The sequence below is a fragment of the Seriola dumerili genome, unplaced genomic scaffold, assembly GCF_002260705.1.
Source record: "Seriola dumerili isolate Sdu_G_001 unplaced genomic scaffold, Sdu_1.0 BDQW01000025.1, whole genome shotgun sequence".
NCBI lineage: Eukaryota > Metazoa > Chordata > Actinopteri > Carangiformes > Carangidae > Seriola > Seriola dumerili.
Genome location: NW_019174280.1, coordinates 14423895 through 14438528, shown reverse-complemented (window position 1 = coordinate 14438528; position 14634 = coordinate 14423895). Strand labels below are relative to the sequence as shown.

General features: G+C 42.2%; 1 protein-coding gene across 1 annotated transcript in view; it reads left to right on the top strand.

Annotated features, from left to right (window-relative positions):
* The window catches only part of LOC111236785 (nesprin-1-like), a 126091-nt gene that overhangs the window by 55478 nt on the left and 55979 nt on the right, over nucleotides 1-14634 (top strand). Inside the window, exons 56-67 of the mRNA XM_022765644.1 lie at nucleotides 552-734; nucleotides 1385-1528; nucleotides 2897-3052; nucleotides 3958-4122; nucleotides 4636-4808; nucleotides 5005-5158; nucleotides 5398-5541; nucleotides 6426-6590; nucleotides 6796-7113; nucleotides 7889-8044; nucleotides 10581-10751; nucleotides 14295-14621. Coding sequence (XP_022621365.1) covers nucleotides 552-734; nucleotides 1385-1528; nucleotides 2897-3052; nucleotides 3958-4122; nucleotides 4636-4808; nucleotides 5005-5158; nucleotides 5398-5541; nucleotides 6426-6590; nucleotides 6796-7113; nucleotides 7889-8044; nucleotides 10581-10751; nucleotides 14295-14621 — 2256 coding nt within the window. The remainder of the gene's footprint in view (nucleotides 1-551; nucleotides 735-1384; nucleotides 1529-2896; nucleotides 3053-3957; nucleotides 4123-4635; nucleotides 4809-5004; nucleotides 5159-5397; nucleotides 5542-6425; nucleotides 6591-6795; nucleotides 7114-7888; nucleotides 8045-10580; nucleotides 10752-14294; nucleotides 14622-14634) is intronic.

Here is a 14634-nt window from a genome sequence, read left to right as displayed (position 1 = left end):
TGTGTGTGTGTGTGTGTGTGTGTTGCGCTGTAGTGTGTGTAAGTGATGTGCTGACTGCACAGATGGTGGAGTAGTCCCTGCTGCGCTACTGTCATCAGCTCAGCTCTGAGGGAGGGGTGGGTGTGTGTGTGTTTTGTGGGTGGGTATGGAGGAGCTATGTAAAAACCAACATATTTCAGGCTCACTGCCTTTCCTTATCTGTGATTGCCTCCCAGGGTCACCCCCCCATCCCTCACCCCCCCCACCCCCCCTCTCCTCAGCCCACGCATATGGAATTAGTAATGACTCAGTCTAATTACTGCTTTTGACAGTGTAAAGTGAGACTCTGGAGCACTGAAAAAAAAATCTGTGTCTATGGCCATATTGGTTTCAGTTACCCATCAGCCATTGCATCAGAAGTGGAAGACAAAAAGAAGTTTGAGGTTGTCATTCAGTCCATTTCTTTTTCTTTTTTTTTTCCCCTCCTTTCACTTTCACACCCTCCTTCCTTTGTGTATGTGTATGTGTTAAATAGTCACAGTCCCTTTGTCTTTGTCTGTGTATCCCCACAGGAGTTCTTGAGTGACAGGGAGCATGGCCAGGCCAGGCTGAGTACAGTAGGAGCCAGTGGGGAGCTGCTGATGGCTGTGGTGTCCAGAGACAGAGTGGAGGGGATCAAGGCCAAGGTGGCGAATGCGAGAGACGACTGGAAGAGCCTGATGAATAACCTGCAGATGAGGGAGGATGCACTCAAGGTTTGTTAACTTTTAACTTTAGTTTGGATGCTGCTTTCCATGGTCTGCCCTGGAAAAGAAAATCTGGATCTCAGAGGGACTATATGGTTAAATAAAGTTTAACTCTGTGGTGTGGATGTTTAAATGAATGCAGACTTAGTACTTGTATACAGTCCATGTCCATGTTTTTTTTTTTTTTTTAAAGTATATTTTTTTGGGCTTTTATGCCTTTAATGGACAGCACAGTGGAGAGTGACAGGAAACGGGGAGGCAGAGAGAGGGGGAATGACATGCAGTGAAAGGCCGTCCGATGCGGGATTCGAACCGGGGCCGACTGCAGCGAGGACTGTAGCCTCTACACATGGGGCGCCTGCTTAAACCACTACGCTACACGACGCCCCGCATGTCCATGTTTTTGTTTGTTTTCCTGCTCTCTACCTCTTTATTAACATTGTTATGGTACTGATTTGGTTTAATTAGATTTATTGTGCATATAAAGTATTTTAGAGGGTAAACAAATAGAGATACCAATGTGGATTTGATATGCTACTACAGTCTGAATTTCATTTTAGCATTAAAATGCTTACTTTTCCTAATTTTCTAATAACAAACAAACAAACGAATAACTGCTTTTCTAGTTGTATTTGAAAAATTACGTATCATATTTCCAGAACCTGCAGTCCCAGATGACAGAGTTTGAGGCCAGTGCTGAGCCTCTGCAGGACTGGCTCAACAGCACAGAGGTCAGAGTTCAGGAGAGCAGTGCTCGGCTACACGACCTTCCAGCCAAAAAACAGGAGCTCAGCAAACTACAGGTATTTTGGATCCGTGAGTTATGGTTCCACCCTGTCTGGGATTCATTAACCTGAAGATTTCTGGTTCCTCACAGCTGAACACCACGGCTCTCTTAAAATTACATTTCCCCTATCATTTTTGTGGTTATTCATGTGGCCAGCTGTTAATTTTTACAGTCTTTTATAGCCACTCCTTAGGCAATATGTTTCACAATACATCAGGACATTTTAATCCATCCTGTAGGATCCATTTTCTTTTAAATTACATTATGTCATACTGAGAGTGCGCCTTTTACAGTTCTCTCCTCAGCTGCTATCACAGACATTCTCTCATTTCCTCTCCTCACTCAAGTAAACCCTGGCATTACACCATAAATTGAATATTAAGTAGATTTTCCAAGGACACTAAATAGTTGTAGCTCTCCATCAGATATGGATCCCTAAAGTACAATCTGAAATCAGCTGGGAGAAGAGAAGGACCTAATTACATTTGTCGAGCACCACAGGATCAAAATAGAGCAGCGTCTTGACACAATAGTCAGAGGAAAAGTCCAGAAATCTAATTAATTCTCCTTCTGTCACAGCTGAAGCGCTGCGTGGCTAAAAGGCCCTTTTCAGGATGCGATAACAGCCTCTGCCATGTCTGGCAGAGACAAAAAAGGAAGAGAGGCACGGAGCGTTAAAAAGATAAAACTGACAAAGGAGAGAAAAATATATCAAGCCCATCTCAAAGCTCTGCCCTTATCATTGTTGCTATTTTTGTATTTACTCTGTCGCCTGCTGTAGCACTTCTCCTGGTTGCCTTTTGTCTGGCCCTGCAAGCAATTACATTTCTCCCCCAGCACCTGAAGTACAATACAATACATGCAGGCTTCAGTGTCTGAACCTGTGTTGGCAAAATCCTCTTTACTTTTTCACATACGTACCCCCCCCCCGTCTTTGCATTTATTTTATCAGGCTTGTCTCCACTCCCTGTGCTGTGCTGTGGTGTCTAACTGAATAACCATATTTCTATTTAAAAACGAACATCAAGTGAAATACTGCTGATGCTCTTTTTTTACAGTGTTCTTTTCCCTTGTCTTTATCCGTGTATTTTGATGTGCTATTGTTGTTCTGTCTCTTCTTGTGACATGTTAACCCAACCCTGTATCCCTCCTCCCTTTTCTGTCTCCGGTTCCATGAAAAACACCATTTTTTTTTTTGTTTTTTTTGTTTTGTCGTTTCATTTTCCCCTTGACTCAAAATTTTATGGTGCTTACACGCAACCATCCTTTCCAATCTGTCACTTTTAACCCCGCACTCCCGACTGTGCTCCCCTACATCCTATTGCTCCTTCATCTCTACTCCACCATCTCCTCCTCCTCCTCCTCCTGCTTCATACTGGCCCAGTGTGTACTGGAAGAGATAGCGAGTCGGGAGGCAGAGCTGGGCAGGCTGAGGGAAAGAGCTCACCGTCTATGGGAGGGACAAGCAGCTGGCAAGGGCTTCGTCCACCGTGTATCCCAACTGTCAGCACAGTACCTAGCCCTCAGCAACTTAACCAAGGTAAAACCGCCCCCACCCTGTAACCCCTGTGCTCCCCCTCTCTTGTCTACTGATCTGTGTCTCTGTCTGAGAAATGCTGCAGCAAGCTGAGATATGCCCTGCTTGATTCATGTATTGTTACAGGTAAAAACTATGGAGCCTTTTATCCAGCCCATGTTGTTTAATGTTGTGCTGTGTAATTTGCTGTGTCATGCATTATTCCCCAGTTGCACATCGCTGTTGCCTCATGTGAAAATACGGCATCCAAGAGTGTCTCCATATCCAGAGTAAATTACCTGAGTACAGTAATCTTTCAACAAAAGGTCTTCATGGCGGCGGCCTCATCAACGTAAAAAAGGCCAAGGCTGTTGAGCTTACCTTTGTCCAATCAAGCACTTCTAAAATGCCAGAACTGAAATGTGACAGTGCTCGAGAATCTGACCTTTTCGAAGCTCTCATTAGATTGGTCACACTCTCATGATTAATTTGGTACAGTGTAGAACAAAACATTACACTGACCACCAAGCACCGTTCTCTTACCTCAGGACAGTGAGAGTGCCCCAACAATGATGAATGGGATTTATTTACTTTGCCGCCTAACTAGTGGAGCGCTATTTTTAGGTCCTCTTCCCGGCCAGACATGGAAACAGGAATGAAATCATTTGAAATTGCCCCTTGTAGATTGTTATTGTAGCTCTGCCTGTCTCCACCCTACAGTTACACAGATGCTGAAGATGTACTGTGCTGTAATGTGTGAGGGTGGGAAAGTCTCCGGAGACGCCTGTGAGGGAAAACAAGAATGTGATTTCAAATACAAACAGAACAATATGAAGATACTGTTTTTGTGCACCGGAAACCGCTGCATCGCTGCAAACTTGTAAGGTTTGAAAGAGTGCGTTTACAGTGCTGTGCTCTGATTTTTAAAGGACAAAGCCTCCAGGATTGAACGTATCGTGGGGGAACACCGCCTATTCTCTCAGGGTCTTAAAGAGCTGCAGGACTGGGTGTGTGAAGCTCAGAGGGTCCTCAACACCTGCATCTCCACCACCACTGACAAGGGCGTGTTGGAGGACCGGATGTTACAGCTGGAAGTAAGGGGGGAGACTACGGGTGTGGGATCCCTTAAAAGAATACACCATGATTTTCAGCGATTGGACTAAGGAAACTCTCATTGTCTCAAAATCAGGTCTTGGAACAGTTCTGATACTTAAACAGTCCATAGTCATGTCCAATTTTGGACGCATTGAGTCAGCAGGGAAATCTGGCGTCACATAAAGAGACATTGTATTTAAATGTCTAAAAGTAAAGACTACACACGCTATATAAAAAAAATAATCACGTTTTAATTATTGAATGTTCATTCTTGCCCTGGATAATAAAGGTCAAGATAGTGCAGTAATGGTCAGTTTGGGTTTTTGTGTAGTGTAACCATAGCAACGCAGCAGATACAAAGGGTAGAGCTACAGCAGCGTCTTTACACTGAGGAATAATTCAAATTTTAGTATGGAGCACCACACCAACAGGAACACATACTGTAGATTGTTGGTGATCATCAACTAATTAACTTCTCTCTTGAAAACCTTGATGCATTTCTTTGTCTGCAGGCTTTACTGGCTGCACGTCAGGAAAGGGAGATCCAGCTGAAGATGCTGCTGACGCGGGGAGAAGCTGTCCAGAGAAACACTTCGGCTGAGGGCGTCCCAGTGATTCGCAAACAGATCCAGGACCTCAAGGACTCATGGGATTCCCTGCTCTCTGCCTCCATTCAGTGTAAAAGGTTGTGATCATGACCCGATCAATCTGTCAGACAGTTGATAAATGGGGCAGGGAACTGTCTAGTTTCACTTGATGGATTTCAATCAGTTGAAAGGTTAAAGGGACAATTAAATTAAACTGTTTGCATCTGTAGGAAGCATCTGTCCATTTGTCTGTTTGTTGCCTGTGTGTTAACGTCATTATGTTGATTTTCACAGTCAACTGGAGGGTGCTCTGTCGCAATGGACCAGCTATCAGGAAGATGTAGGTCAGTTTGTGTTGTGGATGGACCGCGTGGAGGAGACACTGAGCTGCTCAGACAGACAATATTCTGAGATGAGAGACAAAACCGCTAACCTGGGAAAAACCAAGGTATCATCTTGCTAACAACAGCTGGCCTTAAAAAAAGCCTTTGATGTTAAACTCTACTTTGCTGTTTTCTGAAGCATTTACACTTATTTACAGAGTCTCCATGTTTATCCAGCTTTTCTTTATTTTTTATGTTCTTCCAAAAGATTTGGCACACCACCCAAACATTTATATCCCCGAGCCTCCCAGTGGAGATAGATAAACAACAGTGAGTGTGTGCATGTGTTTTTATTTCACTCCAGCTTCTCTATGAAGAAGTATTGAGTCACAGCAGTCCTCTGGAGACCATTGCCACAAAGGGGTCCAATATGGCTGAACACTACACTACCCAGCAGGAGGTGCAGCAGCTGCAGTGTAGATACAACACCCTCAAAGAAAAGGCCAAGGTACTTACCCACGACATACGGTTTCATTTTTTTCTCTGCAGGCATTTGAATAATGAATGATTGTTCTGCCTCTGCGCTTGCGACAGCCAGGGCTAGAGGCATTATGTTTTCGGGGTGTCAGTCCATCCGTCACTTGGACTCAAGGATGAACAAAGTAGGTCAAAGGGCAAGCTCACGGTGACCTCACAAAACATGTTTTTTGGCTATAACTCAAAAATGCATGCACTAATAATGACACAATTTAACACAAATGTCTAATAGGATAAAAGTATAAAGTGACGACATTTTCTATCCAAATGGTCAAAGGTCGACTTCACTGTGACATCATAATGTTCTGCAAAACACTTCGGGCCATTATTCAATGCTGTAACTCAGGAAGGCGAGATTGTGACCATGTATCCTACAACTTAGCAAGTTGGTGGAGGCATACAACCGCAAGGGGGTAATTCTAGTATTGAAAATGTTTCTCTGAACGCCTACTTCATGTTGTTTTATAAATATCAATCATATTCCCACAAAATTATTTGCGTGTGTGACCTGCATGTTTTACATTTTAGTAACTTCTCTAATAATCATTTAGAATTCATTACATATTTTATTTCAATGTTTTAATAGAAAGTCAAAGACAAAGATAAACAATGTTGTCATTCTGTTCAGTTTCAAATCTCAGTAATGAGGCAAAGTTTTATAACTGCACTTTCAGACTGCGCTTTTGAATATTGTGTTCTGCTTTACGCTCCACCTCTCTTAACCCTTTACATTTTTGTGAGTTACATATTGTAAAAATTATTGTTGTTATTGTTTGTGATGACAAAATAACACTGTCCTGTGCTCCTGTAATATTTAATGGGTTCCTGTAATGTCTCCAACCTGTTGTTTTGCAGAATGCAGTCAGTAAGGCCAAGGGACTAGTGCTGGTCCATCAGGAGTATCAAAGGGGGTTACATGTGTTTGAGGACTGGCTGGAGCAGGAACAGGCCTCGCTCGCCTCCTTGTCCCATCCAGAGGGAAACGTGGATATACTGGAGAAGACACTGCAACAGCTACAGGTATTAATACTGTGGGGTAATGTTTTCATGAACAGAGTGTACAAATGTAAGGAGAGTTTCCTCAGATTATTTTGTACTCTTATACACAAAACTGACATCCGATCTCTCCTGAGGCTAATGCATAAATCTTTAACACCTGGCCCTTTTGGCAACTGAACCACTTCAGATTCTTCAGTCACATTGTTTCTGCTTGTTCCCCTCGTAGCTCCTGCAGGATCGCTGCTCAAATGGCCAGTCTTTGCTCTCCTCTGTGCTCACCAGCAGAGAGAGAGTAATCCCTTGGGGTATACCACAGATCGAGGACCGAGCCCTGGACACCGCTCAGAGAGAGTGGGGGGCCTACCAGGGCCGCCTGGAGGAGACTCAAACTCAGCTGAATTCCACACTGACCAGACTGAGGCAGATGGGCCAAAAGTTCCTGAGCCTGGCCCAGTGGCTGGAGGAGATGGAGAGGGTGGCAAACATCAGACGTCATCGGAGGTCAGACAGAGGCAACAAGGAGACTCAGCTGAAGAAACTCCAGGTCAGGGAGAGACATGGTTTCTGCAAATGGACTTTAATTTCATATAAAATATGTGCTCTAAATATGACAGATGCAGCGATTATACTGTAGACTACACGGACGCTTCAATAAAAGAAGAATAACAAAAAGCTCACCCTTTACCTACAGGACTTCTAACTAAATTCCAGTGGCTTTGAATAAATCCTTGTGCACCTCCTTGTGCTGTCTTTGATTAAGATTACTCTTTTCGCTGTCAGTCATATCCAGACATCTCAAAGCAACATACCCACCTGTTTACTCACGCAAAACTCAACTGCAACAGTATCCAAGGCAAATAGATTTTCTCTTTGAAAATTAAAAGTTATGAGGTATCCCAGGGCCTAGCACCGCAATACATCACTTTTCTAACTTAAGCATACACTCCATTCACAGCATGTGTTTGAAGGAAAACAGCAGTGGACAGAGTATTTTCCTGCCGGGTCTCCTCCCTCAGGAGCACACTTCCTGCCAGAGTCAGGATGTCAGACAGTCTCAGTGTTTTCCTTCCCTGCATTTAGAGGGATACACTCACAGGCGCACACGCGTAAACACACGCACACACACGCACACACATGCACACACACCCTTTTCCCCAATATCTTGATGTTTGTGATTTAATGTTATAATTCTTTTTTTTTCTCCAGTGTTTGTTGATATTTATTTATGTTTCTTTAAAAAAAAACATTTATAATTTTCACTGGAGTTAACTAAAATATTAATAATAATTCATACACATCTCCATGTCTCTTGTGAACAGGGGTGTCTCGAGGCAGTGCTTGCTCGGCAGGGAGAAGTCGATGGCCTCTCCTCTCTGGCGCAGCAGGTTCTGGAGGAAACCTACATCAGTAGTCGTGTTAGTGTTACCGCCACCCAGCTCACCGCCCGCTACCATTCTCTGCTGCTCAACATACAGGTAAGACACACTGTCGGCTGTTCAGTGATTCATGAGGTCATACCTGTATATGTGCTATTAATTTGATAAGTTCTCCCAGTCTTTACAAACATAACTGTTTTTGTTTGCAATAACTACTCTTGTTATTTAGAATCAGTTTTTTCCCAAAAGATAGACATCATGTTCACGTGTAAGCGAGACCTACTTTACCTGTCGAAGCGCCTCATTGCAGAGAGTTTAAGAATGAAAATTACAAGTTCCCTTTTTGTTTATTCTGTTGACATCTATGTTCAGACTAATCTATATCAAATACGCAGCTGTTCATGCTCTTTTTTTTTTCTTTTTTTTTTGGCAATTAAACATAGGAGCCAGATGTGAGATACTTCTTAATAGTGTCTGTGGATAGAAGTTTGAATCCTCTTCTTCTTTCATTTTTTCAAAGCTTACAAATGTTAATTACAGTTGTATAAATATTTTGTGACATATTCTGGTTTTCTGATGCCATACAGCATGTAGAGGATACAATTACCCGTGTTATCAGCTAGTTATACTTACTCTTTGTAGTATCAATGCTGAACAGTACTATTTATATTATTATATTAACAATGCTTCTGGTGGTCAGGAAGAATAACTTAAAACATTGCTGTCGGACAAATACAATACTGAATTTCCTGTCTACCAAAGATTTTCCTGTTCAAGACCTACCTGTCATCATGAGTAGCAGAATATTACAGGGTTTATGAAAGGTTTTGTTCAGGGAATTTTAAGACTTTTTAAGACCTTTTAAAAAAAACACATAAAATGCAAGTTAATATCTGCGTCATAATCATATTGGACAAGATATGTTGAAACATTGAAAGGGGCAATGGCCTTGTATTATTTAATATTATATCATATTTTTTTCAGTACCACCTATCAGTATATAACAGTAATCCCTAATGACATTAAAATGATTGATTTATTTAAGTTCATTTAAATCTGACACTTGCCCATTGTGAAAAGGATGAGCTTCCTAGCTACTGAAGTTATCAGTTAGTGACAGTGTCTCCTGTAGGTCTAATGGTGCTGACTGAAACTATTTTTTTTTAAAAAGGAGTGAACAGCACAATTCACTGCTGAAACAATTGCATTTTTTATTTTATAAGTTTATAGCGTCACCAGCAGCGCACAATCACATACAAAAACATGAACACACGATGAAAATGTGAATTCGTGTGTATTGCCATCGGGGTCTCTGCCTGCAGTGCGCTTTTTCACACATGGTTATGCTCTCTCACCATGGAATTCACTCCAGTGCAACTTTGGTCCTTGTTTCTGTAACACCCCATTGAAGTAGCTTTTGGAGTTATGCCTGTGAGCCCAGCCTGTGTTGCTCTGTATACTCAGATCTAGCCTCTCTATTTGTCTGCTCCTCTGGGGGGGACTAAAGGAAAATCAATGGGGCTCCTCTGGTCTGGGGCTAAGGCTGTAATTAAACGCTACAGAAGGCAATCTCACACCCGGCACCAGGAGTGGAGAAGCTTTGCCTGCACTGCATTGATTTTTACACCTTCAGTAACACATCTGAGTATGTGTGTGCATGTGTGTCTCCCTGTCACTCCCTCACTTTGTTTCTCTGTTTCTGTTATACCCACACCCCTTCCTTCCCCTCTCAAAATTGACTAAAGCGTGCATATACTTAAGTCATGCCGACACACATGCACGCAGACACACAACATCCCTCGCCTACCATGGATGTCTGTGATTATTCTGTGTGAAGTGGGGGCCATATGGGCTTGAGGTGGGAAGCTATTACCTCTGTCTAGTCAGAAAAGGTGTGCACTCAGCACTATCAGCTAATTGGAGGTTCTCACCACAGGATTTGCAAGTTGAGTGAATAATGTGTCAAACCTGCAAGAAACCCTCTCCATCCTCATGGTGTTATTGACTCAAAATCTCAGTCAAGTGGATAATGCGTCAAAAACATAAAGCCCCTCTCCACCTTGTTGTGAAGCTATTGACATTCAGGAGATGAAAGAGAAAGGGGGGAAACAGATATTTTCTGTTTTGATGGCTGATCAGAGAGATTTTGGTCCTTGGTGGCCAATGTTACACGGCTGGGGCACATCTCACACCTTAAAAGGAAAGAAATTCACTCCATGTTTCCTGGTTATTCCCCTGACTTTAACAACAGTTCTGACCTCAGAAACAAAAAGAAAAAAAGTTATCCACCTTCATGTTCATATGATGAAATAATATGAGGATATGATAGGGGTGCACTAGCACCCAAGTAATGACTACATTATATTTAAATGTTTTTTATTTATTTGGCTATTTATTAAATATCACATATATTGTAAATATATCAGTCATGTGGTTAAGTCTATAACCAGTAAGACCATATATAGGCCTCAGGGGTTTTTGGAAAAAAATCTAATAATAGTGACTGTCTCCATGAAACATCTTTTGTCTGCATTGCAACTGAATGAACTGTATAAACACCATATATTGCAATAATCCTTTAAAATCCTACATTTATTTAACTTTTCCTCTGACCTTTTGTCCAATAATGTTTCAGGACACCATCAAGCAGCTACAGGAGGAGGTGAAGAGTATTGAAGAGGCGGAAAATCTTTGCATGTCATTCACTGACTGGCTCAGCTCGACTCAGAAAAGCTTCACGGTGTTAACAGATACTTCTGAACCTCTGGACCGGGTCGCCATGGAGAAGAAGATGAAAAAACTAGAGGTATTGATCTATTTACCTAGACATGTAGTAGATTGTTTGAATTTCACAGTCACAAAGCTCAACCTCCTTTTGTCAGTGAGGCATTTGGATACAAGGTGCAATACTGCGCTTAATATGCGTTCCTGAACAGGTTGCAATAAATCAGCACAGATGCTGGGAATTACTACGGCAAAATGATGAGTTAGCAAGTCTTTGGTTTATAGAAGAGAAGTTGATCACAAACCCATCTGAGTCCAATATCCAAGCCAGCAAAACTGTCTGTTTGCAATCTAGTTTTCTGCCAAGCAACATATGGTATCTGCTTATAGCATCAAGTATACAGGTTTCTTTGGCAGCCACAATATGCCTGGCAAGTAAAATATGCATGAACTATCTGGAAAACTAGCAAAGCAGTCAGTCTACCTTTAATATTTGGATAGTGCTCTCACTTAAAGAAACTTGCTTTAATAGCAAAATTGTAAAAGTTTCTCTGTGTGCTCTTTGTGTCAAATGGGCATTAGCAGGAGGAAGCCCTGCTGGAACATGCACAGAGTACAATACAAAAAAAAAAAAAATCGTCATTTAACGTTTATTTGGCACAGTTCGTATTGAGTGTGTAGGGGATTGGACTGTGTGTGTATTGATCGGCTCTTTATGAAGACAAAGCGGGTGCTGCTTTAGAGGAAGCGTAGTAGCAGGGAGAGACCTCCCACTGTGAAGCAGAGGATGAAGAAGCGCCAGTGTCAGGAGCCTGCTGGCACAGACACTGTAATTGATGCAGTGCCCTTACTGCTTCACATCTCACACATACACACACATACACACACTTCTCTCCTCCATCACTCGTTTCATACCATAAAACCCATCCAAAGTACTAACTAACAAGCTGCAGCAAACTCCCAAGTCCATGAATCCTCAGTGATTTCTCACATTTTTTTCCACCTCAGTTTTTTTTTTAATCTATCGCTACATCTCGTTTCTCTTTGTCTTCTTCACACACAAACCCAGAAACGCATTCACAGACACACGCGTAGACGTTTACAATAGATCATCTGGTGTGGGCTTTGCAGTAATCCCTGTCTGGGATCGATGCTCTGTCGCTGCATAGGGACTGAAGACATGCTGTCACCACATGTGTCCTTCCAGCACTGCAGATAACACACGAATGCTCCATCGCTTACTCATTCTCCCAAAGTGAGATGATTATACATTGACACAAAGACCAGTAGTCAATAGTTGTGTCAAGGGCCGTTAGTTGGATTTGCACCTCATTTGATCCTGGGCTGTAACTGTAAAAGCGTGAGTCCGACAGCACTGATGGACCTCATCAACCAGTAATATGCTCTGACTTCATTAAGATATTTGAAAATTTTAGTAATGTAATAAAGTAGCATGGTGAGATATATACATTTTGTCAGAGGGCATCATTTGTCCCCTTGAAATGGGCAATCTTAGTAGCTTTGTGTATTTAAAATGATTACATTTTCCCACTTTGTCTCCATCCAGTGCATCTTAACCTTTTTATTTCATTTTTTCCAAGATATTAATTGTTGTTTTTTTATTCATTCAGTGGTTTTTTTTTCACCTTGAGTGTTCCAAAAAGCGTCTCCCACTCACAAGCTCCAGGAAACATTGTAAACAAGGCAAAATGCAAAATGCAAAATGCAAAATGCAAAAGAGAAAAGGCTTTCTCCTTCTCCTAATTAAGCAACCCCTTCCCTTCCCCCATTCAGAGTTTTAATTTCACGGGCACTTCATAAATGTTCAAGGGCATTTCTAAAGTCCCTGTTGCTTTCAAACGCACACAGTCATGGTTTTTCTCCAAAGGTGAAGGTGAATTGGACCACGTTATTTCTTAATTATTGTCATAAATAATACATGCTTTTGGCATTACAAACAGCAACAGAACAGAAAAAAATCAAAGTTATTGCTCTTCATAATTTAACCATGAATACTGCGCAGAATACAACGTACTGGTTTTATGGTGCAGTTTTGCTACAGTTCATGCATTCAAGATGGAGAGACACTGACAGCAGAGCCCATAAACTGCTCACAGGGTCACCTTAGCAATGTCCTCCCTCTGTGAGTAGATAATGATAACGATGGACATGGTTGTCAGTGCTACAGTAGATGTATTACAGTAGATAATGGAGTATGAGAACTCATGCAGAATAAGAAATAGAATCGCTAGTGCTCATCATATACAGCGGGTGCACAAGACACTTGACATGGATAATTGGGGTTGACATGGTACAAGACAGTTTACAGAATAAAGGGTGCGATGTGTGTTCACCAGACTGCACTGACTGTATTGACCATTATTGCAGTGTAGTTTTGGCTGCACGTAGAGTAGATATTTAATGACATGACATCAAGCAGGTTTCCATCCTTCCATCAATAGCCACATTTAACCAAATCCACTGAGTTATTATGTTGTTCTTGATGGAACAAGTAGACGCTGAATGGAGCTGTGTCCAAGTACAAATCAACAACTTTCAGAGGTTTTAATGGTTCTTACAATAGTCTTGGATCTACAACGCACAATATGGAGCAAATCAAATTCTGGATAACTATTTGTGGAGTACTTACTAACTGCCAGTTTCAACACGATCTTACAATTTCAATTTAACACGTAGACAACCAGAACCGCTAAGAAGGATACTCCACAGGGCGTCAGGTGTGAGGTGTGAAGAGCAGATAATTGTTGATGTGAAGTAGAGACGAGGATTCGTACTGAACTGAATCTACTACTAATGGCAATCACCACAGACGTTCTTGTTTTAGTCAATCACACAGAATTGTATGGAATTGCAATATAGTGAGTGTCTCTTATTAAGGTCATAAAGCAGGGACATTGTCATTGTTACTGGAATGATGAACATGCCTGAGCCTGGAGCTTCATATTAAAAGGCAAATATGGGTGTGTGCAGACAGACACGGCTCTTGTTATAGTATATATTAAACAGGAGTAGCTGGAGATCTGGGGTTGTTGCACTGTGAAGCTACTCTCTACTCAAGCAATAATAGACTGATGATGAAAGCTAGATGATGTCCCATCGAGTGGAGGTCTGTGTGTGTATGTGGTGTGTGTTGTGGTTGCCCTGGAAACCCCTGTGGCTACTGCTGCCTGTTAAGGTTCCTTATAATTGGGTCCTTCTTTCATATTATTCAGTGTGGTTTCTCCACACCATGACCTCCCAGTCTTCTCCACATCTCACCATGCAGGTGTCAGCCTACCTGATGGGTTCAAAGCCTTTCAAACAAACTGCCAGGCTGGTCCGGGTGACTGGGGCAGCACAGAAGGTGAAGGACAAAGAAATCAGTGATTCTGTGTTTGAATGTTAACCTCAAAGTCATGGCAACTATGATAGTAGGATTTCCTTATGGTAGAGCATATATACTTTTATTTTGGTACATCACTATAGACAAGAAAACAAGCTTTTGCATTTTTTCCTTTAACTCAGCTGTGTGTAAAATGCCCCGGCTCATCTTTAGTATAAAGGAATGGTGATAACACTGTAACAGCACCAGTGCTAAGTTGTATTTCTGCTCTCTTTCACCCAGATTCTCCAGTCTGAGCTCCAACATGGCCACAGTTTCCTGAAGTCTCTGAGGGAGCGGGCAGAGCAGGCAGCAGGCTTCCTGGATGAGGCTGGAGCTGAGAGTTTGGGAGGAGAGGTAGAGGCTCGTCTTGCCCAGCTGGAGGAGCTCGCAGGTGGACTGAGGCAGGAGCACAGCTTTCTAGAGCGGGCATTACTTTTAGCCAAGGAGTTCCAGGACCGGTACAAGGCTCAGGCCCAGTGGTTGGTGGAGACCCGAGCTTTGCTTAACACCCCGGTGGAGCCCAAGGCTGAATTGTATCAACGGAGAGCACAGCTGGCCAAGTATAAGGTATAGCAACTAT